Here is a 26,441-nt window from a genome sequence, read left to right as displayed (position 1 = left end):
AGGGTTGGCGGAGATGTATATTCCGAACATCTATCTCTTTCAGTTTTCGGCTTCCCTACTACTGTAGTGCCTTTCAGGCTGAACTGATGACAATAATGAAAGCCATGACACTGATACAGTTTGATTCAACACCTGGTGATGATATCTACACTTTCATTTACAGCCAGCCGGCAATAAAATTCTTCACAAAGCGGTCGGCAACCTCCAAGGTAGCCAAGAAATGCCGTACATCTTTTAACGAGCTGGCTGAGTAATTTCACTTAAAGGTAACTTCGGTTCTTGGCCACTGTGAAACTGAGAGTAACTACAGAGTCAATGAACTAGCGAAACACGGTACTAAATTTACCGATGTACAGACAATGACATAGCCATACCCTTGCAATCATGTAGGTTGCTTATCTTTAAAGAAATTGTAAGTACAGCGAATGAAACCACATGCAGAATTGCCCTACAATTGTGGCCGAATCTCAATGCTAAACGCACAGAACTTCTGCTAAGACGAGATAAGCGCAGTCTTAGCACACTGATTTCAGTTAAAATGGGGCATTGCCTAATCGGCAGGGACGCGCAGAGGATTGGTGTGCAAACGCATGACTTCTACAGAATGGAGGAAGGAAGATGAAGAGACGATCTCGCACCTTTTGTGCCATTGTCCTGCTCTATCCAGACGTAGATTTAGTATTTTAGGTAGACAATTCTTTAATGAATTTCAAGATCTTAGCTATGTTGAAACCAATAATCTTCCAAAATGTTTAAAAAGTACACACAGGCTATAGTTCCCCACGCCTCACCACATAATTTCAATTTCATTAAATTTAAATTCCTGCTGCTGTAAAGGAATTTTCATAAAACAACTCTATATTTCAAAAAGAGTGGTGACTTCAGATATTCTCTCAAATTATTTTGATATTTTGAGTGCGCAGAAATACGCAATAAATTCTGAAAAATGGAGGCTAGAGAGAGACTGTCTACATTCTAAAACTTAAAATTATATCAGGCGCCCTAAAAAACAATATAGTCCGCCCGGACTGAGCTTTAAATGCCCGCATGTATGTTGTTTGGCCGGATCATTAAAATTGTCTTTTATAAAACAAAAAAAAAACACCATTTGAACTATATATTTCGGGTCTCAACCTAAGGCATGTCAGCATTGCCCGGATCACTGAGGCTAACTTTCTGCTCTTCATATCCAAGATAGTCATATGGCTTTCAAAAATTTGTGCATTTTCTTGTCTAATACATCCTTTTTTATCAGAGGTATAAGCAACTCCGCTGATCACGGATTGTCCTAACATACCCGTTCGGTTTGAGTTGTTATCCCTATCATCATATCTAGGACTAAATGTCCTCCCACTCTTCTTCTTAAGATGTTTTAATTTTTTCCATTTACCGAATTTTTTCTCCTCTGTAACTAACATTTTGCTAGTACCTTGAATTTTCTCCTTGGTCTCCTGCTTGACAATTTGATAATAACAACACTACCACTATCTTTTTCTGCTAATTTCCCTCTTCTCCTAGTGGAACCCAGCGAAGAAACGATCTATCGCGTTACTAGCGAACTACTGAAAATTTATTGTGCCCGCCGCGTACGTATCTTCTATCCGGATAGGCGTACCAAAAGCCAACTTTATACGAATGAATTAAGCAAAACTCATGGCAGCCCTTCGGACGTTATAGGTAAGCAAGCAAATATCTGTAAAATAATAAAAATTAATATAAAAGACAAATTTTTTCCTCTACAGGCGGCCTACACACGCTAACTGCAAGAGATCTGCGCATTGAGGCATTACAACGTCCACGCAATCCGCTCAAATTCACACCTGGCGATCACTATGCGCTGCGCACGCCTGAAGGTATGCAACGAAATTCCCAAACAAAGAACCAACTATTAAGAAAAGTATTGCGAGCTGTGTAAAACAAAACAGCAGAATTCCTTTATTTGCTTGTGCTTTTAAGCTACTTAGACACTTTTATACTTTTGCATTTTTCATGTGAAAGTTTTTCACCTGCTGCAGCTTCTACTGCAAACATTTGTACTCTTTGCTTTTTTTTAATTGTTTCTACACTGTAAATATGTATGTATGTCTTTGTTGCATGTGGCATGCATTGCAGAATGCCGGAACGAGCTAATACGCATGGGTAAAGTTATAGACAAATTAATAGAGCCAACATTGCGGAGAGCCAGGGAGAACTTAAAACGTCAGGCCGACTGTGATGATGCTGCAGTAGCTGCTAAAACAACAACTGCAACAACAGGGAAAGTGGTAACGGCCAAGGCAGACGCAGTAACAAAGAAAATGTCCAGCTCAAAGGAGCGAAGAGTCGAAGACCTATGTAAGGAAAAGAAGGTGAAACAGGCGGTAAAGAAGGTGAGTAGAGAATGAAAGGACGTACAAATATTTACAATCAGCAAGCGCTACAGAAAACTGAGAACAAAGCAGTATAGATAGCAGTTTTTAAAGTGCTGAAGTTATAAGTCGTTTGACATGCAAACAAGCAAACAAAAAGAAAAAAAAAACACCTGCAATACGTGAAAGAAAGTTAAGAGTAGAGAACAGCAAAGGTTGAACGTTGGGAGCACGTTCATGCACTTGCCTTTCATCTATGTATGTTGTAAAACTATTGTTATTTTATTCTTTCAAAACTTTATACTAATTTCATTTATTTAACTCTGTGTTTTTTTTTTTCTTTTACCCCCAATCGAATAGCAAAAGAAAGACCCTTGCAATCCCTACACTGCCTTGCTGCGCCCTAAAGATTTTCCCACCTTCGAGGCTTACATGAAATGCATGAAACACTACGAGCGTCAGTAAGTAAATATTCGAACAAAGCCAGCATAGTTGTGCAAAAAAAATAAAATAAAAAAAAATGGCCGCATAAAAGCGCCCTGAAAGGTTTGTGTGCGGCAAATTAAAAAAATGTATACATATGCATTTTGTAAGCATCACATATACCTCGTATTGCAGCTTAGACCCGCGGCAATGATGCATTCACATAAATTTGCAAGTCTATGCTCAGGCTTGTGCGCATGGGTATGCAAGAGTGCATGTGCAACATTGCCTTGCCGAAGGTTTTAATTAATGCAACACTTGTCAGCGCGTACGTAACTTACGTCCAATAGCAACTGTCATGTAAAGCCGAGAATCAAAGCAAACTAAGGCTCATTAAAATAAATTAACATGAATTTGTATGTCCGCTTAAATGTGCATATTTTCCCTTTTCTTCGTCGAAACGTATACATGACGAGCTCGAAAACTGCACGCTTTTGTTGAATAGTAAATTTTACATCTATTTATACACCACATTTTAAATAATATTTTTATTTTTCAGAAGATTCAAGTATCTCGAAGGCCTGCAGCCCGTCTATCCCGAGAAACAAAAAGCTATTATACTGGCACGCTACGAGGAGCAATTAAAAGTGTCTCAAGAAAAATTCACACCGAAAATTGAAAAGAGATACAAATATCTTATGAAAAGCGTAAGTAGTGGTATTTTCAATGGGAACAAAACAATCTTGTATTTAAATGAAAGCGCACCCTTGCATTTTGTTGTATAATCTAGCACTGTTGTGACGTTTCTCAAGGTTTAAATTATTATACCTGTAATGGTGAAGGTTTCAAAAGCGCAAAGTTTGAAAATTATCAATAATTATTGAAATTCTAAGTCGGTGCTCACAATTTTAAATCACTTAAGTCGGTCGTAATGATCGCTCCACCAGACAGACTTTACCTGCTATAGTGGGTACATAAATCCGACTTTAGCCAATGTCTGTCACAGTGACCTGTAAGAGCTTCAATTCAAAATAAGTCATTCAGTCAATTCCACATCGCAGACACAAATGGGGAATCTCAATCCTCATTGTGGTGAATTTTTTGTAAAAATCTTTACCTACACCCTCACAATACCCAAGGATAATAGATACCAGGTTTGCTCATTAGGTATGGTGAAAAAAAAATGTTGAGGGGAACTTTGGATTCTACGTCGATCGTTTTGTGCTTCAAAAAATTTAGCTTTATCTTAGTGAAACACAAAACGAATGACGTCGGCATTCCTGTCAAATTCGCTTAGAGCCGAATAACGTTCTGCTAGGTAGTACACCTCTAAAAAATTTTTCACCATGTACAATATCAAATAAATTCAAGTTATGCAAAGGACCGCTTTAACTATGGTGAAAATAAAATTGTGAGCGGAACTTCGGCTGCTGCGTCACATGGGCGATTCGGCTGCCGAATTCTGCACGATCATTTCACACATACGAGTATTCACACACTCGATTCAATCAGTCGTTGTTCAGATAGCAACAAAGCAGCATTGGGGAATGCTGCGTTAATTTTTTTTCGTATATCACTAACACAATCATTTCACACATATTCACATTCTCGTACAATTTCTCAAACGCCAACGAAGTGTGATTGGCTAATTTTTTCATATATCACCAACACAATCTTAGTTGTAGTTTTGTAAACACATCTCAAGTGACGTCAGCCCATCAGCTGGTTCTGTCAAATTCGCTCCGAACCGAATAACGGTATGTTAAAGAGCACACTTCTAAAAATCGTTGTGCTCTGATTCGGCTCTGCAAAAGTTTACGCAATTCCATCGAATAATTATGTTAAGCGATTAAACTTATTTTAAGTTTAACGGTTTTATTAATAAGCAAACTGTGCATTATTATTGAACAGAAAAGAGTCCAAAAATTGATAGAGCCTGCTATTGTACCATATTAAAAGACTAATATTGACACCACTGATATAGAATTACAACTATTGCTGCCGCAAGCCACACATTTTGTAAATTTTGTATAAACCTGAGTAATTGTTCGGTGGAATGTTTGTTGGACTTCTTTGTAAGAAGTTGCGTTGGCATATGCCATCTAGTCTACAACATTGAAGACCCAGTACGTTTGGAAGAGTGGCAGAAAATTGGCTCTAAAGAATCGATCGCTGCTTACCTACTGGTGGTGGCTTCATGACCGATATCGAGTTACAAACTGATACATATTTAAGATGTGTGCCATATCAGCCCCATATTTCAATTATTGTGTTTTTAATTAAATATAAAATTTCACATTCCTATGGAAAATGCATTTAAAAAAATATTAATTTACCCATACCTAAAGTACCCACCATCAAAAAAACTAGAGAGCGCCACTACTAGCCTAATTTTTTTTTTGTTATGTTAATCGCTTTTCATATGAACGTAGGTGAATTTTATTTGAACCTGACATTTCATTATTTGTTCACAAGCCCTTTAGTGTCAATGTGTCACGAATGTTTAAAGTGTAAAGATGGGTTGCGGAATTTAACACGATCTACGTCAAAGACGTCCAAAAACAGCAACAACACCAGAAATCGTATAAAAAATATAGGATATCGTATTGGAAAATGGTCGAGTAACTGAAAGAGATTTGGTAGAAGCTCTAGGCATCTCATTATAATACATTGTAAGCAATATTTTGACTGAAGAGTGGGTTTCAAAAAGCTGTGTGCACAAAGGGTGCTGCATTCGTTAACCATGGAATAAAAACACATTCGAACACATTCGTAGACATATTGAAACTACATTCAGGTACGCAAGCCAGGTAGCATATTTAGGCGAGAAGCTGAAATTTCTTTGACAAAAATGATATTTAAGTTTGTATGTGAGGTGCAACGCCCCCTTTTCCAATATTTAATGCTTTTGACCGATAGCGAAATTTCAGTACCTTAGGATAAGCGGTGCCAGAGAAAAGCGATCGGGGAATTTCAGTTAGTACGGGAAGAGCACGCTCCCTTTTCCAATACCTACCATAAGACAGATGTTGGCAAATTGTGTAACTGTATCAAATTTTGTTATCTTCGCTTTTGTGGTTCTAGAAAATAGCGGTTTGAAATTTTCTGTATATATGGGAGGTGTTATGCCTCCTTTGCTAATTCGTACCACTTTTCATCGTAAGTACGTGGTTCAAGTTTTATTTCTCTAGTTCAATTGGTTTCAGAAATATATCGATTTCACATTTAGTCTATATGTCAGATGCCACACCCACTATATTAATTATATATTAACATTTCTGCACTAAAGGAAGGAAATTATTTTCAAATCGGTGTATTTTTATTGAAATCGGGCGAAGAGTACCATAACGTATCGTGTTATGCGGTGGATACGTTCTACAGAACGGCGCATATTAAAAAATCGCATTTTCATTTGCCTTGAAAAAGGAGGGATACGGTCCTTATTTTTCTAAAATCGCATAAAACCAAAACAACGAGTTAAAATTCACTTAAAATACGCTTAAAAAAGTTTGCAAAACTTAAAAAAATAAGCTGCTTTATAAACTACTTCGAATGTACGAAAGAAATTCATTAAAAGCTTCAAGTAAACTTGTATTCAAATTTAGTTTTACATTTTTTAATCATTATCACTATTTGATAATGATTTGCATGGTTGACGAAGTGGTTCCAAATCACATTCGTCATCAAAAGAGTCTGCAATATGTATTCGCGGCAAGGGCGATGGATTTTCAGAAACTTCATTTCCTTTCCTTTCTGACAATGTAATCAGTAATTAAACCTTGCGATGATTGTCCAAGAAATTTTTGGATGAAATACAATCTGCATAACTGCGAAATCGCATAAAAGTAGTCCGCATAAAACGAAACCTTAGAGTATACGCAAAAAATCTTTAGTGTGGCGCTGATACAGATATTTTAGGGTGTCGTATGTATTTATACTGACGGCCGCCGTAGCCGAATGGGTTAGTGCGTGACTACCATTCGGAATTCACAGAGAGAACGTTGGTTCGAATCTCGGTGAAAGCAAAATTAATAAAAACATTTTTCTAATAGCGGTCGCCCCTCGGCAGGCAATGGCAAACCTCCGTTTGTATTTCTGCCATGAAAAAGCTCCTCATAAAAATATCTGCCGTTCGGAGTCGGCTTGAAACTGTAGGTCCCTCCATTTGTGGAACAACATCAAGATGCACACCACAAATAGGAGGAGGAGCTCGGCCAAATACCCAGAAAGGGTGTACGCGCCAATTATATATACTGTGGGCAAAAAATAAGGTGAATTTGGTTGTAAAATAAAAAATATTTATTTTTGTAAATCAATTTCATCGCCTTCAAAATACTCCCCTCTCGATGAAATACACTTATGCCAACGATTTTTCCATTCCCCGAAACATGCCAAACAGTCCATTTCCGGTATAGCCTTCAGCTTTTATCTCCTCAATCGACTCGAAACGCGTTCCCCGGAGTGGTCTCTTGAGTTTTGGGAATAGCCAGAAGTCATTTGCGTGGAATTTTTGGCGAAATGGTCACGAAGAACGAGTGCATTGTGAGACGGTGCATTATCGTGATGCAAAAACCAAGAGTTATTGGCCCATAATTCTGGTCTTTTCAGACGAATTGCTTCACGTTAACGAAGCATAATGCTCAAATAATATTCCTTATTAACAGTTTGGCCAGGTGGAAGGAATTTATAGTGCACCACACCACTAAAATCGAAAAAAACTGTCATCATGACCTTTATTTTTGTACGACTTTGACGTGCTCTTTTCGGTCTGGCCTCGCCTTTAGCACGATATTCGCTTGATTGGTGAGTTGTTTCAGGGTCGTAAGCATAAATCCAAGTCTCATCTCCCGTAATGATGCATTTGAGCTTGTCCTGATAGTCTGAAAGCATTGTTTCACACACATCAACGCGACGACTTTTTTCCAAGAAATTGAGAGTTTTCGGTACCAAACGAGACTTGACTTTTCGTAGGCCGAAATGGTCTTTCAAAATGGTTTTCACAGATCCTTCTGATATTCCGATCATATCAGTAAGGTCTTTAACAGTCAACCGACGATTTTTGAGCACTAACTCTTTCACTTTATTGACGTGTTGGTCATCTGTTGACGTCGATGGTCGTCCGGAGCGCTCCAAGTCATCAACACGTTCTCGACCCTCTTTGAAGTCTTTGTACCACTTATAAACATTTTTCTGCGACATGGTCGAATCACCAAATGCCTTCTGCAACATGCTAAACGTTTCCGCAGCCGAAATTTCATTCCGCAAACAAAATTTGATGTCACTTCTCTGCTCAATCAAATCAGATATTGTAAAAATCGAAAAATGCACTCTTGGTCGTTTGGTAAACACAAGCGTAAATATATTACTGATAATGACATTCACATGAAAGTTGGCCCAGATGTTATTAACAGTGCTGCCAACTCATGAAAAAAAATAACTAGAGCGAAATTTTAATCCCGCGAAGTTTGACAAATAAATTCACCTTACTTTTTGCCCACAGTAGCATATATGTATTTATACCATGATTATTTCATAAGATGCAGCGACCTTAGGTAAACGAATACGCATGAATAAATTCAACTGAGATTGCGTATAAATCTGTATAATTTTATATTCTTTACATTTTTCTAGGTCATAAACTTGTTCGAAGTTTTCGATTCGACTGCCGATATTTAAATCACCAAAGTTTTACATAACTATCTAACAATTTTCGTTAAAAAAATAAAATTATTCAATTCAATGGTTTTATCGCGACTTCACTGTATTTCAAAGCACAATGTACGTATAATGACTTCATCTGCATAGTTAGGAGTTGAATGAAGTCACAGAAAATATGCTTGAATGGCTTGGCCTTTACTTTAGTTTAGTTGGTAGTTGTTGATTTGTAAGCTAAAAAAAGAAAATAAATACTACTTTTGTTGTGTGTTTGATGAATGCCGGTTTTTATCTACAAATTTATTTGCCCATTCACCAGCAAAGTAACATTAGAGTGGCCCTTATATGTATGAAGAAAAATAAAAGTGCTGGGATTCTCTGTCTCAACACCTAGAAATAATGGGATAGTGTAAAATAATATAATAATGTTGCAGCTCCTTTAATTCCAACGGTGTTAGTCGAAGTTGTAACAAAACGCAATGTTCCTCTTCCAAAATTTATTCAGCTAAAAATTTATACAACGCAGTAGAGTGTTTGGCCGTAGGCGCGACAGTTAATAGAACTACTTGGAAGTTATGAGACGTTTATGTTAAGCAATTCGCCCAAAAAGAAAGAATTTATGGGACAACAGCTCGTGGATTTTGCGCTATAATAATGCATCATCGCACAGTACCATCATTCTCTGCGAATTTTTTACCCAAGAACAGCCATCGAATCCACCTGATATGGCTCCCTGCTACTGCTACGTTTTAACAGCCGAAAGGAAGTAATGGAAATATCGAAGACTGCTCTGATGGCTCCACCGAAAATATAATTCCGGAAATGTTTCGAGAACTGGATCAACCGCTGCCAAAAGGGCGTTGCCGTTGAAGGGGAATACTTTGAGGGCCATAATATCACTTTGTGTAATAGCCTTGTATTTTGAATTTTCTGAATATATTCCAGAAACTTTTTAACGAAGGTGGCATTGGAAACTACTCGTACAAGCATGTGTCACTTGCGCACGAATCTGCACTTGCAACGCTCTAATTTATTCATCACATTTGCATGAAAGTCCGAATGCGATAAATGATTTTTTCTGCAACTCGGTTATTAGTTCGCCAAATTCACTGATTTCAGTCATTTTACAAGGATGAGAAACTAAAGATGTGGAAAATGATACTAATCTTATTAAATGAGATATGGCGGGCTAAAATTAAAAAAGGCAAGAACCACAAATTTTCTATATTTCAATCGCTGTAAGACTTCTCTAAACCATTTTTGGTTGACCCACAACTTTGTGCATTTATGTTATAACATACATATGGCTAGTCGCATATCTATAGGGCAGAGACCAAGAATCCGAGCACTTGTCAAAATAAGAGCCACCCTTATATGTTGCTAATATATATATAAATATATATATATGAATAACGATAAGTTATAGTTGCAAACTGTAAACATGTTAAAAAGAATTTGCCCTTCCATGTTGTTAATTAATGAAGTGGAGTTTCTGTTGATCTGAACTGCAAATATTGTAATAAATACAAATAATGAAAAGAAAATGGAAACATACATAACAAGTGGCTACGAGCTCAATATATAATATTTACAGTTACACATAAATATATACGGAAGGCTTTAAGCCTATGCTGTCCAACTTCTGTACGCCTTGACAAGAACGCGTGTTTTATACTATATTTTGATGTGGAAATTCTGCACTTATTTAATAAATTTATCAAATTGCAAAAATAAGAGCATACCATCTTATTATCCACCAGAATATTTGTTATTGAGTTACTTTATTTGGGCGGAATTGCAATTGAAGGTTTGCTCTAGAAACTACTTTTTCAATCAATTCCTCATCTTCCTGAATGGTAGTAGAAACTCATAAGTTCAGTCAGCTACGACAACCAAATTAGCCGCAGACGGTCGACTATTAATTTCGCGATTAAATGCACCTACACCTATTTCTTTTCATCTCCAATCTGTCTGTGAAAGACATGCGAGTTTTTAAACATGACGCTATTGTAGGCCGCACCGTTTTCCAGTGGCAATTCAAATTTAAAATCTTTTTTTTTATAAAACACGTTCACGAGTAGCAAAAGTGCGGCTTTTATTTGCGTTTAAAACTTGAAAATGTATTTTTCATAGTGGAAGCCTTTCGGAAATCAATAGCTTTGACAAACGAAAAGCATAGCGAGAATAAGCGAGAGTAAGTGGAAAGACCGCCGCCAGGCGGCCGCCGTAGCCGAATGCGTTGGTGCGCGACTACCATTCGGAATTCACAGAGAGAACGTCGGTTCGAATCTCGGTGAAAACACCAACATTAAGAAAAATATTTTTATAATAGCGGTCGCCCCTCGGCAGGCAATGGCAAACCTCTGAGAGTATTTCTGCCATGAAAAAGCTCCTTATAAAAATATCTGCCGTTCGGAGTCGGCTTGAAACTGTAGGTTCGTCCATTTGTGGAACAACATCAAGGCGCACACCACAAATAGGAGGAGGAGCTCGGCCAAACACCCAAAAAGGGGTGTACGCGCCAATTATATATATAATATAGGAGGTTGAATTAGTTTTAAAGGTGGCACACAGATGGCGCTATTTATCACTTTATCGCGTTGGCAATACTGAATATATATTCATGACAAAGCCTCATCCCTAGGCTTTATTTATCAGTATCTGTCATTTCGCTGAAGTATAAACAACGCAGTGTTTTCGTGCTCCGAGTATGTCAACTTTCGTGCCGTCGAAATGCAATTTGCGGGAAGCTTTGCTTTTCTGCTTCAATTTGAAAAAAAATACAGCCCAAGCCCGTGAATTGATGCAGGAGGCCTACCCAGACCATACTCCGTCGATTTCAACATGTGAGTACTGGTTTCGACGATTCAAAAGTGGTGATTTTCACACCGAAGACAAGGAGCGTCTTGGCCAGCCCAAAAAGTTCGAGGACGCGGAATTGGGGGAATTGGTAAACGAGGACTCGTGCCAAACCCAAGAAGAGCTTGCTGAATCATTGGGCGTTGATAAATCAACCGTTTGCAAGCGTCTAAAAGCGATGGGAATGATCCAAAAGCAAGGACATTGGGTCCCGTACGAGTTGAAGCTGCGCGACGTCGAACGGCGATTTTTTACGTGCGAATTGCTGATCGAGCGACAAAATCGGAAGGGTTTTTTGCATCGGGTGGTGACTGGCGACGAAAAATGGATCCACTACGATAACCCAAAACGCAAAAAATCATGGGGTTTGCCCGGCCACGCATCAACGTCGACGGCCAAGCAGAATATTCACGGCAAGAAAATCATGCTCTGCATTTGGTGGGATCAGGTCGGCGTCGTATATTTTGAGCTGCTCCAACCGGGCGAAACAATCACGGGGGATCGTTACCGACTGCAATTGATGCGTTTAAGCCGGGCATTGAAAGAAAAACGGCCGGAAACGGTAAAAAAGCACGACAAGGTTATTTTGCAACATGACAACGCTCGGCCGCATGTTGCTCAACCTGTCAAAAAATACCTTGGAACGCTTGGCTGGGAAGTGTTACCCCACCCGCCGTATAGTCCAGACATAGCTCCCTCCGATTATCATTTGTTCCGGCATATGAGTCTCGATTTGGCGGACCAGCGGTTCTCCTCGTACGAGGCTACCAAAATATGGGTTGAGTCATGGATAGCCAAGCAGCGGCCAGAATTTTGGAGAAACGGCATCCGGAAATTGCCCGAAAGATGGGCGAAAGTTGTAGCTAGCGTTGGCCAATACTTCGAATAAAATATTTTGTACCGTTTTTTCACAATAAAGCCCCAGTTCGTGTAGCACAACAATGGTTCGCTTGCTTCCGTTCTGGAAATTTCGATGTGAAAGATGCACCTCGCTCGGGTCGACCTAACGTTGAAAAAGTCGATGAAATTATGGAAAAGATTGACCAGGACCGTCACATAAGCTGCCATGACATCGCCAAGGCACTAAACATTCATCATCAATCGGTTTTGAAACATTGAAAAATGGCTGGTTACAAAAAGAAGCTCGATGTTTGGGTACCACATGAATTGTCTGTGAAAAATTTAATGGACCGAATTAACATCAGAGATTCTTTGCTGAAACGAAATGAAATCGAACCAATTCTGAAGCGAATGGTAACAGGAGACGAAAAGTGGATCAAATAGGACAATAATGTGGGAAAAAGATCATGGTGTAAGGGTGGTGAAGCTCAACAAAAGGTCGCAAAGCCAGGATTGACGCCTCGAAAGGTTATGCTGTGTGTTTGGTGGGATTGGAAAGGAATCATTCACTATGAGCTGCTCCAGCCTGCTCGAACGATTGATTCTACACTTTACTGTCAACAACTGATGAGGTTGAAGCAAGCAATCGAAAAAAAACGGCCAGAACTGATCAGCAGAAAGGACGTCGTCTTCCATCAGGACAACGCTAGGCCACACACATCTTTGATGACACGGCAAAAACTGGGAGAGCTTGGCTGGGAAGTTTTGATGCATCCACCATATAGCCCTGACCTTGCACCATCGGACTACCATTTGTTTCGATCAATGCAGAACTCCCTTAATGGAGTAAAGTTGGCTTCAAGAGGAGCCTGTGAAAATTACAAAAAACCACAAAAGTTTTACACTGATGGAATAATGTCTTTAGAAGAAAAATGGCAAAAAGTGGTCGACCAAAATGGTACATATTTGGTTTAATAAAGTTCATTATAAATATAAAAAAACAATGAGTTGAAGTTTGATTAGAAATACGAAAAGACTTTTTCGACTACTCGACCTGGATTTAATTTGTTTTTTAATAAATACCAGTTTTTTATTCTATTATAATATTATTTTTTTTAACAACATTCAGAGTACAAACCCGTGAAAACCGACAAATCGTAAATTCAGCACAACAAAAATCAGCGATTATTACCTTTTTGTTGATTTGTGTCAATTTATATTTAATTACTAAATAAATCAAAAGAAAAAAAAATATTACTGTACCATACATAAAGAACCCTCCCTAATAACTCATCCTTATGAAGGGACATACTCCCAGTAGTATGCAATATTTTCACCCAGTAGTAATTTTCTATGGGACACTAATAGGCCCATATGGAATTTTATAAATATTGTATTTTATTGCGCTTTCATTAAGATACTTACTCACGTTACGGCTATGAATAATTAACTGATAAATTATTTCGAGAAAATCAAGCAATTGAATGCCTTACAGAAAAAAATTATGAGTCCACTTAAGGTGTTACAACTCACAAGTTTTGTTTTTTTTAATTATATCATATTTTGATTTACCGCGGGGATTCTTGACAGAAAGTCAGTATCATCCGCCGAACGAAGTGGATTGGTTTACGCTTGTTAGGAAATATTGAAAACGAAATGGACAAGGATTTTGTTCGGAAAATCATATTTTCTTACGAAGGGCATTTCTATTTCGGCTTGTTAACAGCAAAACTGTCACATATAAGGATCGGAAAACTTGCACGTGAATACAAGTACATATATATTCTCGGAGAGCGACAATATGGTGTGAGTTTTGGATCGGGGACATCATTAGCATATTTTTCCTTGAAAATTCTGCTGGAAACGTTTCCGTCAACGGTGCGCGCAACAGATGAATTATAAACGATTTTTGTGACCCGAAATTGAAGACACGGACTTGGATGTTCTTTGGTTTCAGCAGAATAGCGCGCCATGCCACACAGTTTATGACATGTCACTACCCATCTTTTGCGCGTCAAGTTCGGAAATCGTGTTATCAGCCATCTCTGCGTTGTCAATTGGCCTCGGAGCTACGATTTGACGCTGTTAAACGTTTTGTTTGGATGCTGTGAACGACAGGGTGATTCATACATGTCTATGTAATTGTGGAGTACGTCTAAATACCGATGCTGAAGGTTATTCAGCAGCACTAATCTCAGCAGCGGAATAAACCATTCCAGTGTAGTTTAATTGAATGCTGAATATATAAAATACTTTAGTACTTATTTACGAGTATATATCGGGTATGTTGTTAGCTGCGTGCGAACTATCGATATACAGTGAATCAAAAAAGTATTGGCACACTCGAAAAATCAAAGTTATCAGTGCTATAACTTTCCTTCTAATGAAAGAATAAAAAATAGAAAAAAGGTATTTTCTAAATGCATTTGAAAAAAATAATATTTACATAGGTTTACAAGCTCAACTTTGGAAGGAAAAATAAGGCACAAATTGACATCAAAAAAGTATTGGCACATTCTTTATGTTTGCTTAAGCTTTTGGCGTCGTAACGGTAAACTCCCGTTATTTTCACTCTTGCTTTTTGCTTATTCGTGCGTTTTAAACGGACATAGACCAAAATGGGCCGTGTTGCTGAAATTCCCCTAGAACTACGTCAATTAATGATAAAACTGTATTTTAGAAAAAAAATCCTATCGCGAAATTGGCAAACTCGTCGATAAATCATCGTCCAGCGTTCGAAACATCTTTATGCTTTATTGCAATACTGGTAAAATAACTCCGGAGAGCAGATCTGGCCGCCTAAAAAAATTAACCGCACGACAGGAGCGAATTGTGTGGTGTCCACGCTGGCACAAAATCCAAAAACTTCGGCTGTCAAATTGTGCGAGACCCTACAAAATTCAATTGAAATCAATTTCAACCCCTAAACTGTTGGGGATACCCTATATAAGGTCGAGTTCCTCGACCCAAACCCTTCATTTCGAAGGTAAATAAGAAAAAGAGGCTAGAATTTGATAAACAGCATTTCAATAAGCCCAACGCTTATTGGAACACCACCATATTTAGAAATGAATCAAAATTCAATTTATTTGATTCAGATGGAGCACAAAAGATTTGGCGAAAGCCAAATAAAGAGCTTCAAGAGAACAACCTGCTGAAAATAGTTAAACACGGTGGAGGAAATGTGATGGTTTGGGGGTGTTTCGCGGCATGTGGTGTCGGAAAGCTCGTGTTCATAGATGAGACAATGGATAAGCATGTGTATCGCGACATTCTTAAAGAAAATTTAAGTCGAATGTCAAAAACTGGGAATTAATGGGACAACTTGGCAATTTCAACAATATAATGACCCAAAACACTTGTCTTATCTTGTGCAGGAGTGGTTGATATACCATTACAAACAGCTTAAAATATTTAAATTTAGAAAATACCGTTTTCTATTTTTTTATGCTTTGATTTTTCGAGTGTGCCAATACTGTAGTGTGCCAATACTGTAGATAAGTACTGTTTGACAGCTAAGAGTGTCAAACTGTGTTGGCATTTCTGTTCAGTAAGGTTTTGCAAGTCATCATTTAATCGTTCAGCTCCAGTATAAAGCTTCCAAAGAGCGAAATGTTGAAGAAGACAAATGTCGATTCGTCATCGTTCTGAACCTGTTGATTTTTGTCCTTCTACTATAAAATACAGCTCGTGCTGTGATTGATCATCCCAGCCAATTGACCACCATTTACGTCGCATTTTTGTTGATTGAGCTCATTTAGATATTGGAAAAAGTAGTCAAGAAATGAACTAATCGAATGGACTATGTAACTCGTAGCAGTAAAAAATAAATGCCATGAAACTATCTACGAGATAATAATGAAAAAAATCATTTCAACAATTTTTTGTATTTTAAGATCTCAAGCTCTAAAAAAAACACCCTATACATATGCAAGTACGTAACTAAATGTCCAATAAAACTATTGAAGTACTAAAAATGAAACAGTAAAAACCATTGCACACGCATCATCGCCTCAGTGACCTGGTGGCTTGGACTAAATGAAGTAGATTGGACAGTTGATTGTCGCTTTATTCCTCGTAGAAATGTTTATGAGCTAATATAAAAAGACATTAACTTGACGCCCGCTTTTTATGTATTTGGAGTTGAGGAAAAAATAAAATTTCACAATTTTAATACCCTAGTGTAAGTGCAAATGCACGGTGTACGCACATTTCTCCCTATCGTGATTTTTGTGGGTAAAACTTTTCACTAATTAGTTTTTTCGGCGCACCCCATCTAGGTATGCACTCTATTCATACATAAGCATTCATACATCCCAGTTGGAAAAGGTCACTTTTAGTTACATAAACAGACGTCATAACTCGGCATCAGTTTTATTCAAAGTTTATATTCTTTTTGAAATTTGTGTGTCTATTTAAATATGCCAAGGTAGTGCAAAGAAAAATATTTTAACGGACATAGCTCATCTCAAACTGAGAGCACAAATATGATCCATTCGCTGTTTTGGGATGCATCCTTGCATGTGTCCTATTTCCTAATACATAGTTGGCAGCAACAAAAGAAAGAACTTCACACCAAAATTTCTTTGTGGGCAAATACATAATTACGTGCCCGTGTAATTACATGCGTACATATGTAAGTACTTGTATTAAATTCTTTTCTTTTCACAAATTTCCAGCTGTGACATGCAGGTATTTTAATATCTGAATGAATTGGACATTGCTGCTCGGGTGTAATGTTACACACTTAAATTTCTGATGAATTTCATAAAAAACTTTGCAAAGTTTCGGGTGGTCTATTAAATTTAAATATGTATTTTTATATATCGATACCTGTGACTCGTTTTTGGAATGACAGAACTTTGCATAAAACATTTTATAAATATAATATATTTCTGTATTCTGAAATTGACTTTTGAGTGGCTGCTAATTAGTTGGAAATCTGTAGCGATTTCCCACATGAGAGATTTCCTGCGATTTCCCGCAGAGCAGACTAGGTTGTTGCTCTTTCAGTCCATAGAGTAGATTTCTCACAGGAGACATTGCAGAACTGCATGATTTCCGTAGAAAAAAAGTAAGAAATTGTATACGAAAATTATGGAAATGGAATTGGGCTTTCGTCAGACAACTGTGCACCGTTTTTTGACCGAGCTTTTAGACATAAGCTGTGGTACCAACAAATAATGAATCGATCGGCGAAAAGTTATGCGTAAATTTCTGACAAAAGGGAAAATCATTCCAATACACTATTCGCCATGATCATCGGATTCAGCATCCAGAGACTATTCTCTATTGCCGAAACTGCATTTGGCGATGAAATAAATTCGCCATGAATCCTGAAGAACACTTTTTAAAAGAATATAGATAGCTTCTTTGGAAAGTGAGTGAAATTGTTTATTGGAGAAAAAGGCGAAAGTATTCACTAATAAAAATGTGTGCTACCAAATTTACCTACATATGGACATTTCCACCAAAAGATCCGCCACAGACTAAATATTAAAAATTAAGAAAATTGCATTGTTTTATTTTTTTTTTTTATAAGGAAACAATCAAATTTAATGGTCATATTAGTAACCCAAAGTTTGTACAGAGCAGCATTGCCCCTTGAACAGAATTGCAGCGGACAACGGGTAACGGGTTGACGGGTACCCGCTGTCAAAATTAGAATACATTTAATAGCATGAAATTGCTCAGAATTGCGGCGGGGGATATTTAAATTAATTTATATTTTCTCCGACGGGTTGAAGACTTAGAGTTTCTTCTCTGATCACTTGATGACAATTCGTGTGTTTATAAGCAACAAGAGGCAATAGCAGGCAAATAACTAGCAAATAATATTCGCTTGGCACAAGAAAACCCACAAAATTTTAATAATTTAGTAAGATTTTATTATTTTTTAACGATGAGATTGAACGAGTTGTTTAAAAAATATAGCAAACGAAAAGATTTCACCACAAAATTAATTTTATTGTAACCACAAAATGTCAGCTGAAAACCGTCCCGTCGCAATTGTGTTTAACCGACCGAATTTTCCTAGAGAAATGGTGATCAACTGATCACCACCCGTCAACCCTTTACCCGCTGTCCCGCTGCAATTCCGGGCATAAATAGTTATGTTTCTTTACATAAAGAGTATCTGGTGTCAAAACTAGGTTTTAAATTAAAACTTTCTCCCTAAACGCTGAGCATATGAGCGATGAGGGGACCGCGTTAGCTTCGTTATTCGTACGGGTTATTTAGTCAAAATGTCGCAGTGGATGGATGAAAAATGTGAGTTTAAGTGATGTCCCTTGTGAAAATTTGCTTAATTCATAGATGCGAAGGTTCCGAGCAACAAGTTCGGTAGCAAACAGCCTACGATAGTGGCTCAGCCGGACATCAAGACCAAATGAAAATATTGAACTCGGCGCTACAAGCTTGAGAGACACAAGGGTGAAGCTTTTTTATTCTCATTGTAAAAATTTATAAACTCATGCAACGGGATGTAGGGAGACACATGTGACTCCGGGTTTTAGCATTGCGACATGTCAGATCTATGCGCCCCCTTCATAAATTCAAAGTATTTTCGCCGGCTTCCTCAATAAATTGTAGTATTTTTCCTATTTTATTGTGTTTTTCCCCCTCTGGTAAAGTTTTTGGACACGATGCCAGTGTATGTTTGGTGCATTCATCTTCCTCCCAAAAAAAAACTGCAAGTTCCATTGGAGTATATTCCCTGATTAGTGAGATGATAATTCAAACGTCCTGCGATGGTTCTAAAACTATTCTTATTTAATTCCATACAATTTTTAAAACGATTTAGGCAAAGCTACCTATCATTGACTTTAATCATATTCAGGTTTATCTTGGTTTTTGATAACTTGTGCTAACAATTTATTGTTGTTTCTTTTAAGATTACTGCAATTTTGCATATTTTAGTGTACAAAGATCAGTATGCATGAAAAATGTTCATTATATCTTAAGTGCGATCAAAATTTAAATATGCTTCGTTAATCTGGAATTCAATCTAGTCAAATTTTTCCGATCGAATATAAAGATTGCAACGTAATTTTATTCGCTTTGACCCCAAGCCGCTTCATTGCTTTGTTCCTTTGCCTTCCTATACGATCGAATCCAACATTCCAATCCCATTTTTCTGTTTCTCATCTATACAACTTTGGTTCCGATACCTGGAATCGTGATCCCCTTGTAGCATCCAAGGCTTGATAGTTCTTCCAAACATCTTCACAGTTGAAGATGATAATACTTTTTGGTAAATTTTATTCCACAAATCTGCATTCAAATTGGCAGTAAACACAAATAAATGGCGAAATCAAGAAGTAGCACCAAACATGAACCTTAACTGGACGCTTCACAGTTCGTGATTCGAAGATTCATCCACGAATATTACGTTTTACCAATTTCGTTCTGAATTTGCTTTAGCCTATGCAAGTCTTTTCTCAATGTGTTATAATGAGAGCAGCGGGTTTTTCACTGTGCTGCGGAATTTGGTGTCTTCTGGAACGTAAACGCGCGCGCGCCTTTGGATACAATAACACCAGTCAATAACCCTCTGAATTTGCTTTGGAGAAGTAGTTTTTTTGGGCCTTGTCCGGGGTAGTCGTCAACGTTTTAACTCCAATATACCTTAGCACCCATTTATATATGAACGTTTTCGATTTCCTCAAATATTTTGCTGCAGATGCGCGTGACATTTTTAGACCCTTGGAATGTTTACATAGGATCAATGCTTCAAATCGGTTTTCATACGCGGAACACTTTTCTGAAAACAACGTCGGCTTTCTACATTTCTCACAACACTAACCAATTGCGCAACGCGTATTGCGAAAAGGATATAGGGAATTCCTAAGTTTGAATTTCGCCAATCACGCTTCCATTAGACAGACTGTACGATTTTTGAATTTCTTGCTTTTCTGCAAGAATCCCTTAAATATAGGAGTATATATGTGGTGCGCCATATTTTAAGTCGGTATGAAAACATTAAATAACTTTGAAAAAAAAAACAACTGATTTGTATAAGTGAGATAATTTTATTTGGTTTGGTTATTTACAATTTATTAAAACTATTTTTTTAATACAATATCAATCAAGTGGCCACCTTTATTAGCAATCACAAACTGAGATCTTTTTTCTGCTTTTGTCATCACCTTGTCAAGCATTTCGGGTTTTATAGCGTCGATTTCGGTTGTTTCGGTGTATAGCGATCTATGGTTGAAATTGTACTGAACTGACGTATCGAAAACCTGTACTCATATGTTGAAGCCGATCGGTTGGTAAATGACAAAGTTATTCAGCGTTTACATACCGACATAAAAGATGGTATTATGTGCGTAAGTTACAAAGTTAGAAAGTTTAAAAAAGTCTTTTATAATAGTGCTTTGCAATATTTATATTAAAAGTTCAGGTTTTTGCCTCAACTTACTTCATATACTAGGATAATTTGCCACATGCACTTAATACGTAAGGTATAGTTTTTTCTTTTACATTTTTTTATTTCTTATCATTGCGTTTTAATTGATATTTTCAGATCAATGCTTTGAGTCTAGAAACATTTCCATCGCACTTGATTAAGAAAATTTGGATAAAAATCGATCCACGCATCCCATTTTTGCAGGAAGTTCATAAGTTTATATCACGCGAAGAGGTAAGTTTTATTTATTTATATATTTACTTATTATTACACTCACAATGTCAAGCGAGATTCTAAATACACACCCTCCCAAGCTAACTTTATCTCTTTCCATTCACGGTTTGTTGTTTTTCTGACAGTTGCAAGGTACACCCTTCCAACAAATTTGGCATTTTTAAACATTCACTTGTAGTTGTCATACGCAGAACTATATAACATGGTAATATTTTTCTAAAAATAAAAATTAAATAAAGAAGTGGCTAATTTGGTCCGAACCGAATTTTATATACGAGTACGCGCATACTTTAGTAAAATTTGAATTGTTTAGCTTTTGAAATCAAAGAAACTCGTAGACAATGAGAGTTATAGCTGGTAACAAAAGATGCTCGGACAGAAATTTTGTCTTAGCATTTAATTTGTGGGCATAGTCTTTGTCCCATATCAACATTAAAGGGTCCTTGCAAAAGACGCCCCTACGTGTCGTTTCAAAACTAAACATGTAAAAATTTAGATTATTTCACATTCTACTACTTTCATTCCAAATATGGCTCTTAACCATTATATGTGAAAGACGATATCATTTACATATCCACCATGAGCACGTCTATAGGTAGTATACGTCAAACAGTTGATCTATGAATGTCTAATTTTTGAGAACGTCGAGATATGGATGTTGCAGGTTATTCACCAACACTTTGCACTACTGCAACAATATTCTCAGCAAAACATCCAGTTTTTGGTGTGGCAGTCCTTGTTCTATCTTCAACAGAATCTGTTTTTTGAAATTTGTTCATTAACCTTTGAATTGTCGGCTTACACGGACTATTATTTCCAACAAGAAATTCAGGATTTTTACGATATGTTGTTCCTGAAGATCGACCATTTTTATAATAAGTTTCAATAATTTTAACGCGTTATTCTATAGTGCGAAATTGTACATCTGTATACTTGACAACTGTCAAAGATGACGTAACATCTAGGAATTATTCTCGGCTAATATCTAAATGTCACTTTTGAAATACCCTTTATAACTCTCATTGTCTATGTGTTGGCTTGATTTCAAGAAGCTCAAATTTTATTAAAATGTGCGAGGTTGTAAATGTATTCGGTGCGGACAGAACTGTTTTTTTTTTGTTTTTAATTGGTGCGCATACCATTTTTGGTTGTTTGGCCGAGCTCATCCTATTATTTGTGGCGTGCATTTTGATGTTGTTTCACAAATGGAGGGGCCTACAGTTTCAAGCTGACTCCCAATGGCTGATATTTTTTTTTTTTAAGTGAGGAGCCTTTTCATGACAGAAATACACTCGGAGGTTTATAAGTGCCTGCCGAGGGACGACCGCTATTAGAAAAAACCTTTTCTTAATTTTGGTGTTTCACCGAGATTTGAACATACGTTCTCTCTGAATTCCGAATGGTAGTCACGTACCAACCCATTCGGCTATGGCGGTCGCGGACCGAATTTCCCGCTTTCTTATTTGTTTCTCAACTGCGTTTATTTTTCGAAATTTTGTTTATACTGCTACGTACATATATGAGAGTTGCCATTTATATTTTATAGTATTAAAAACACAGTAAATAATATTTAAAATGGCTTTATGGTTTTTCAAAATATTCTCCTTGGAAGTTAACATACTTTCGCACTTGCTTGAACCAATTGACAAAGCACTTTTGCCGCTCAGAAGTGGATACCTCCAAAACGAGTTATTTAAATTTGTCAACAGCTTCTTCAGGCATTCAAAAAAAGAAATCATTAGGTGGCAAATCAGAGCTATAAGGCGGATTACTTATTAATTCGACCTTTTGAGCGCTCAACAATTCTCTTGTGTGAGTTGTTCACTGATACATGGATTGTCTTGGTGAAGGATGATTCGTATTCGGCGGTTGGTTTTATTTAATTCTGCGAAATTTTCTAGGAAAAAAATGGTTGTGTATCACACACAATAGACTGTTTTAAGTTTCTTGAAACTTTCAGTTGAAAAATGGTCAGGTTTTAAGAAAAAACATGCGATCATATTTTAATGTGCTTCTTCCGCGAACAACTTTTGTAGGTTTAAACTAGTCTTGGAACAACCATACTATAGATTGTTGTTTGATTTCTAGCTTATATGCATAGAAGGAAAATTTGCCACCTGCTACGATCTCAAAGACGTTCTTTGGGCCATAGCGGCTGAGTTTCTTCAACATTTCTTAACACAAATCAGGATGCATATGCCCTTTTGTGAGAAATTGTCAAATCATGCAGTACCCAACACGGTTAAATCTTCCTGACGGCCACATGAATGTATGTTAAGCCCACGATATTGTGTTTTAAATTAACGCACAGCATTGGTTTTTTCTAGCAAAACCATCGTATTTTGACGGCCTGTACAAAATTCATCCTACAAGGATCGACGGCCTCATTGGAACTCGTTGTACCAGCATTTCACAGTGGCTCAGTGTTGTGAATCCAAAAGCTGAGTTAAGTTGATCAATGCGCTCCTGTCTCGGTAATCTACGTCGAAAGTCGTAATAAATCATCGCACGAAAATTCTTGATGAACACATAAAACTCATTATATATGAGTTTATACTAAAAAATACCAAACTTTTCGTTAAAAATATCGAACTAAGCTCATCATACGTAGTGTTGCAAATACGATTCTCTTAAAAGGCAACCTAAGTAAAATAAATGAAAAATTTCTTAGGGTTTGCGGTACCTCTAAAAAAAAATAAATAATTGGGGCGTACACTTCTGTTAGGTGTTTGGCCAAGCTCCTCCTCCTATTTGTGGTGTGCATCTTGGTGTTGTTTCAGTTTCAAGCCGACTCCGAACGGCAGATATTTTTATGAGGAGCTTTTTCATGGCAGAAATACACTCGGAGGTTTGCCATTGCCTGCTGAGGGGCGACCGCTATTAGAAAAATGTTTTTATTAATTTTGCTTTCACCGAGATTCAAACCAACGACCTCTCAGTGAATTCCGAATGGTGATCACGCACCAACCCATTCGGCTACGGCGGCCACCTCTAAGCGTCAACATAATTCAGGAAAAAATATTCGCGCATTTTATTCTTCATCATATGTACATATGCTATTTTTCGAATTTTCGTAGTTATACATATACATAAGTATATGTAAATAAGTTAATATCAGTTCTTATTTTTTGTTTGTAAAAGTTTTACCACCCTCCACTTAAGTAAAACATCTATCCACTCACATCAATTCAAATAAGTGTATATGTATGCGTACGTTTGCCACTAATATGTCCGTTTATAAACAGAAACTTTGGCCAGAAATATATCCGGAGGTCATGCTGTTGGATTTTCTCTTCAACGGCGAGCGCCAAATTAATGCCACTGTCGCCGTCTTAATTATATCATGCATCATAGATCTGCAAGAGGATTTTCGGTATTACGTGAAACGTGGCTTTCTACGCTATCTACTTAAGTAAGTACATTCGAATGAGAGATTTTACGTAAAGAAAAAAAAAACAATACTGTGATAAGGGAAATTATGTAGTTATAAACTAGTTCATTAAACTGTGCCGACACGTCTGCAAGAAAAGACCTACGAAAGGATGAATTGAGCTCAGAAACATATGTATGTAACATAGTCAGCTGTTTGTATGTATACATTCACAGAAATGTATGTAGTTAGGTATAAAAATCTATAAGCTTAGTGGCGAAATTGGGACTTAAGCCAAGTGAGTAATGAGTTCAATGAGTGGTTCAATGTGAAAACTTTTAGTTTTTGGCATTTCCACTTGCCAATTGCAGCAGCCACTACTTTAATCAACCACTAATTCGCCCATTCGGACTTTATTTTCTTTCGTTTTTGTATACCCGCGCGCACTTGTGCATAAGGGTATTATAGTTTTGTTCACATAACGTTTGTATGTAACAGCGTAAAGGAATCGGGGTAGATAAAGACATTTACTACTCATGTCACCATCATCATAAAATTACAGTACGAGGTGAACCATTGCTTCCGTTGCAATTCGCCTACACGTCACTCGGTCATCAGCTTTTCGTTTGATATCGGATGTGTCATAGCTCCAAAGTCGCATTCAATGTCATCTCTCCATCGTTTTTTCGGCCGGCCTATTCTTCTGTCGCCTTATGGATTTTCTTTGAAGATCTTTTTTAGAGTTCTTTCGTTACTCATTCGTAAAATGTGGCCGTACCATCCAATCCTTCGCGCTTTGATATACTTGATTACATTTGCACCACTGAGAAAAGTATCTAATTCGTCGTTGTACCGAATGCAATAAGTACCGTCTTCAAGTCGTACAGATCCGTATATTTTTATTAGAATTTTTATTTCAATACAATTTAACTGAACGGTTTCTTGGATTTCACAACCCAGACTTCGCACCCGTACGTGAGTGTAGGCCTTATGACAGTCTTGAAAATTAGTAGTTTTATGGTTTCTAGAAATTAATCTCGACTTCATCAACTTTGTATGCGCGAAGTAAGATTTATTTACAGCTTGGCTACCACAGAGGCTAAATGCGTGTATCTCGATAACGACTTAAGGGGGAGGTAGGGTTTAGCGCTAAAAAAAAAATCACTTTTTTTGTGAATTTTTTACAGAAATATGGCTTAAGATACTTTAATAAAATCAGTTACATGTTATTGTACATCTTTTCAATAAGTTTTTAAAAAATATTAATAATAAAATATTGACAAATAAGCCCATGACAGAGTTTTTTTGGAGATATGTTTTTCGAGAGGTGCTCTGCGGTGCCAATCGGCATTCGTCGTAGAATCATCTGAAACTAAAAAAGTCGAATTTTTCAGTTAAAGTATGACGTAATGCTCCCCCCTACATTAATAAAATTTTTTTTTTCATTTTTGTAGTTTTGGTGGCAAAAAAACGTAAAACGAGCATTTTTGGCGAAAAATTTCGCCATATTTGTAAGTGAAAAACAACCTTAAAAAACAAAAAATAAAAAAAAAACAGTGTAGGGGGGAGGTATTTTTGATTTAGAAAACGTGTGCCAAATTTGAAAAGAATCGGTTGAATAGTTTCGGAGTTGTGATTGGCACCGACTTTTAAGAAGTCGTTTCGGGAAAAACGCGTTTGAAAAAATGACTCTGAGAAATTATCGATGCTCCGCATTCGAGGTAGAGTGCCTACAAAGGCTATAACTTTGAGAGTTCTGCTCTGATCCACTTAAAATTTTGACACAACATTCTTGAAATGATTTACTATAAGATGAGTGAAGAAAAAAAATTTCGATTTTGTGACCCTACCCCCCCCTTAATAACATTGGCTTAGCGACGTATTGTACACGCACTACTACCCCCCTAATACAGCTCCGGTCAACTAATTAACAACGATATCCAGATATTATCCTCAACTGCGCTAGATAAATGTTTACAGTTAATACGTTTACAGTTAATACGTCTACTTTTTCTTAGTTAACTGTTTATTAAAAATGTGCATTGAATTTAACGTCAACATTTTTCATTCACTCCCGTCATTTCTTTAGATTTATGCATTTTTAAGAGTTAGTTCGAAAAATAGTCGGTCACGTAATTAACAACGGGAGATTTTACTGGCATTTAATATCATATACTGCACTTTTTCGGTAAGATTCTGCATTTAATAGAAAAACACAATCAATTTTTATACACTAGGGCGTTTTAGTTTCTGATCATCATGGGCAAAAATAAATCCTGCGACGAAACTATGAGAACCATCA

General features: G+C 37.1%; 1 protein-coding gene across 1 annotated transcript in view; it reads left to right on the top strand.

Annotated features, from left to right (window-relative positions):
• LOC129240368 (dynein axonemal heavy chain 3-like) overlaps positions 1–26,441 on the top strand; it is a 321,108-nt gene that overhangs the window by 23,131 nt on the left and 271,536 nt on the right. The window contains exons 4-10 of the mRNA XM_054876125.1: positions 1,519–1,677; positions 1,743–1,853; positions 2,113–2,369; positions 2,709–2,809; positions 3,331–3,478; positions 20,653–20,769; positions 24,015–24,181. Coding sequence (XP_054732100.1) covers positions 1,519–1,677; positions 1,743–1,853; positions 2,113–2,369; positions 2,709–2,809; positions 3,331–3,478; positions 20,653–20,769; positions 24,015–24,181 — 1,060 coding nt within the window. The remainder of the gene's footprint in view (positions 1–1,518; positions 1,678–1,742; positions 1,854–2,112; positions 2,370–2,708; positions 2,810–3,330; positions 3,479–20,652; positions 20,770–24,014; positions 24,182–26,441) is intronic.

This window comes from Anastrepha obliqua, chromosome 3 (assembly GCF_027943255.1).
Source record: "Anastrepha obliqua isolate idAnaObli1 chromosome 3, idAnaObli1_1.0, whole genome shotgun sequence".
In the NCBI taxonomy this organism is placed as follows: Eukaryota; Metazoa; Arthropoda; class Insecta; order Diptera; family Tephritidae; genus Anastrepha; species Anastrepha obliqua.
The sequence above is the reverse complement of the archived record's forward strand: the minus strand, read 5'-3'. Positions and strand labels throughout refer to the sequence as shown.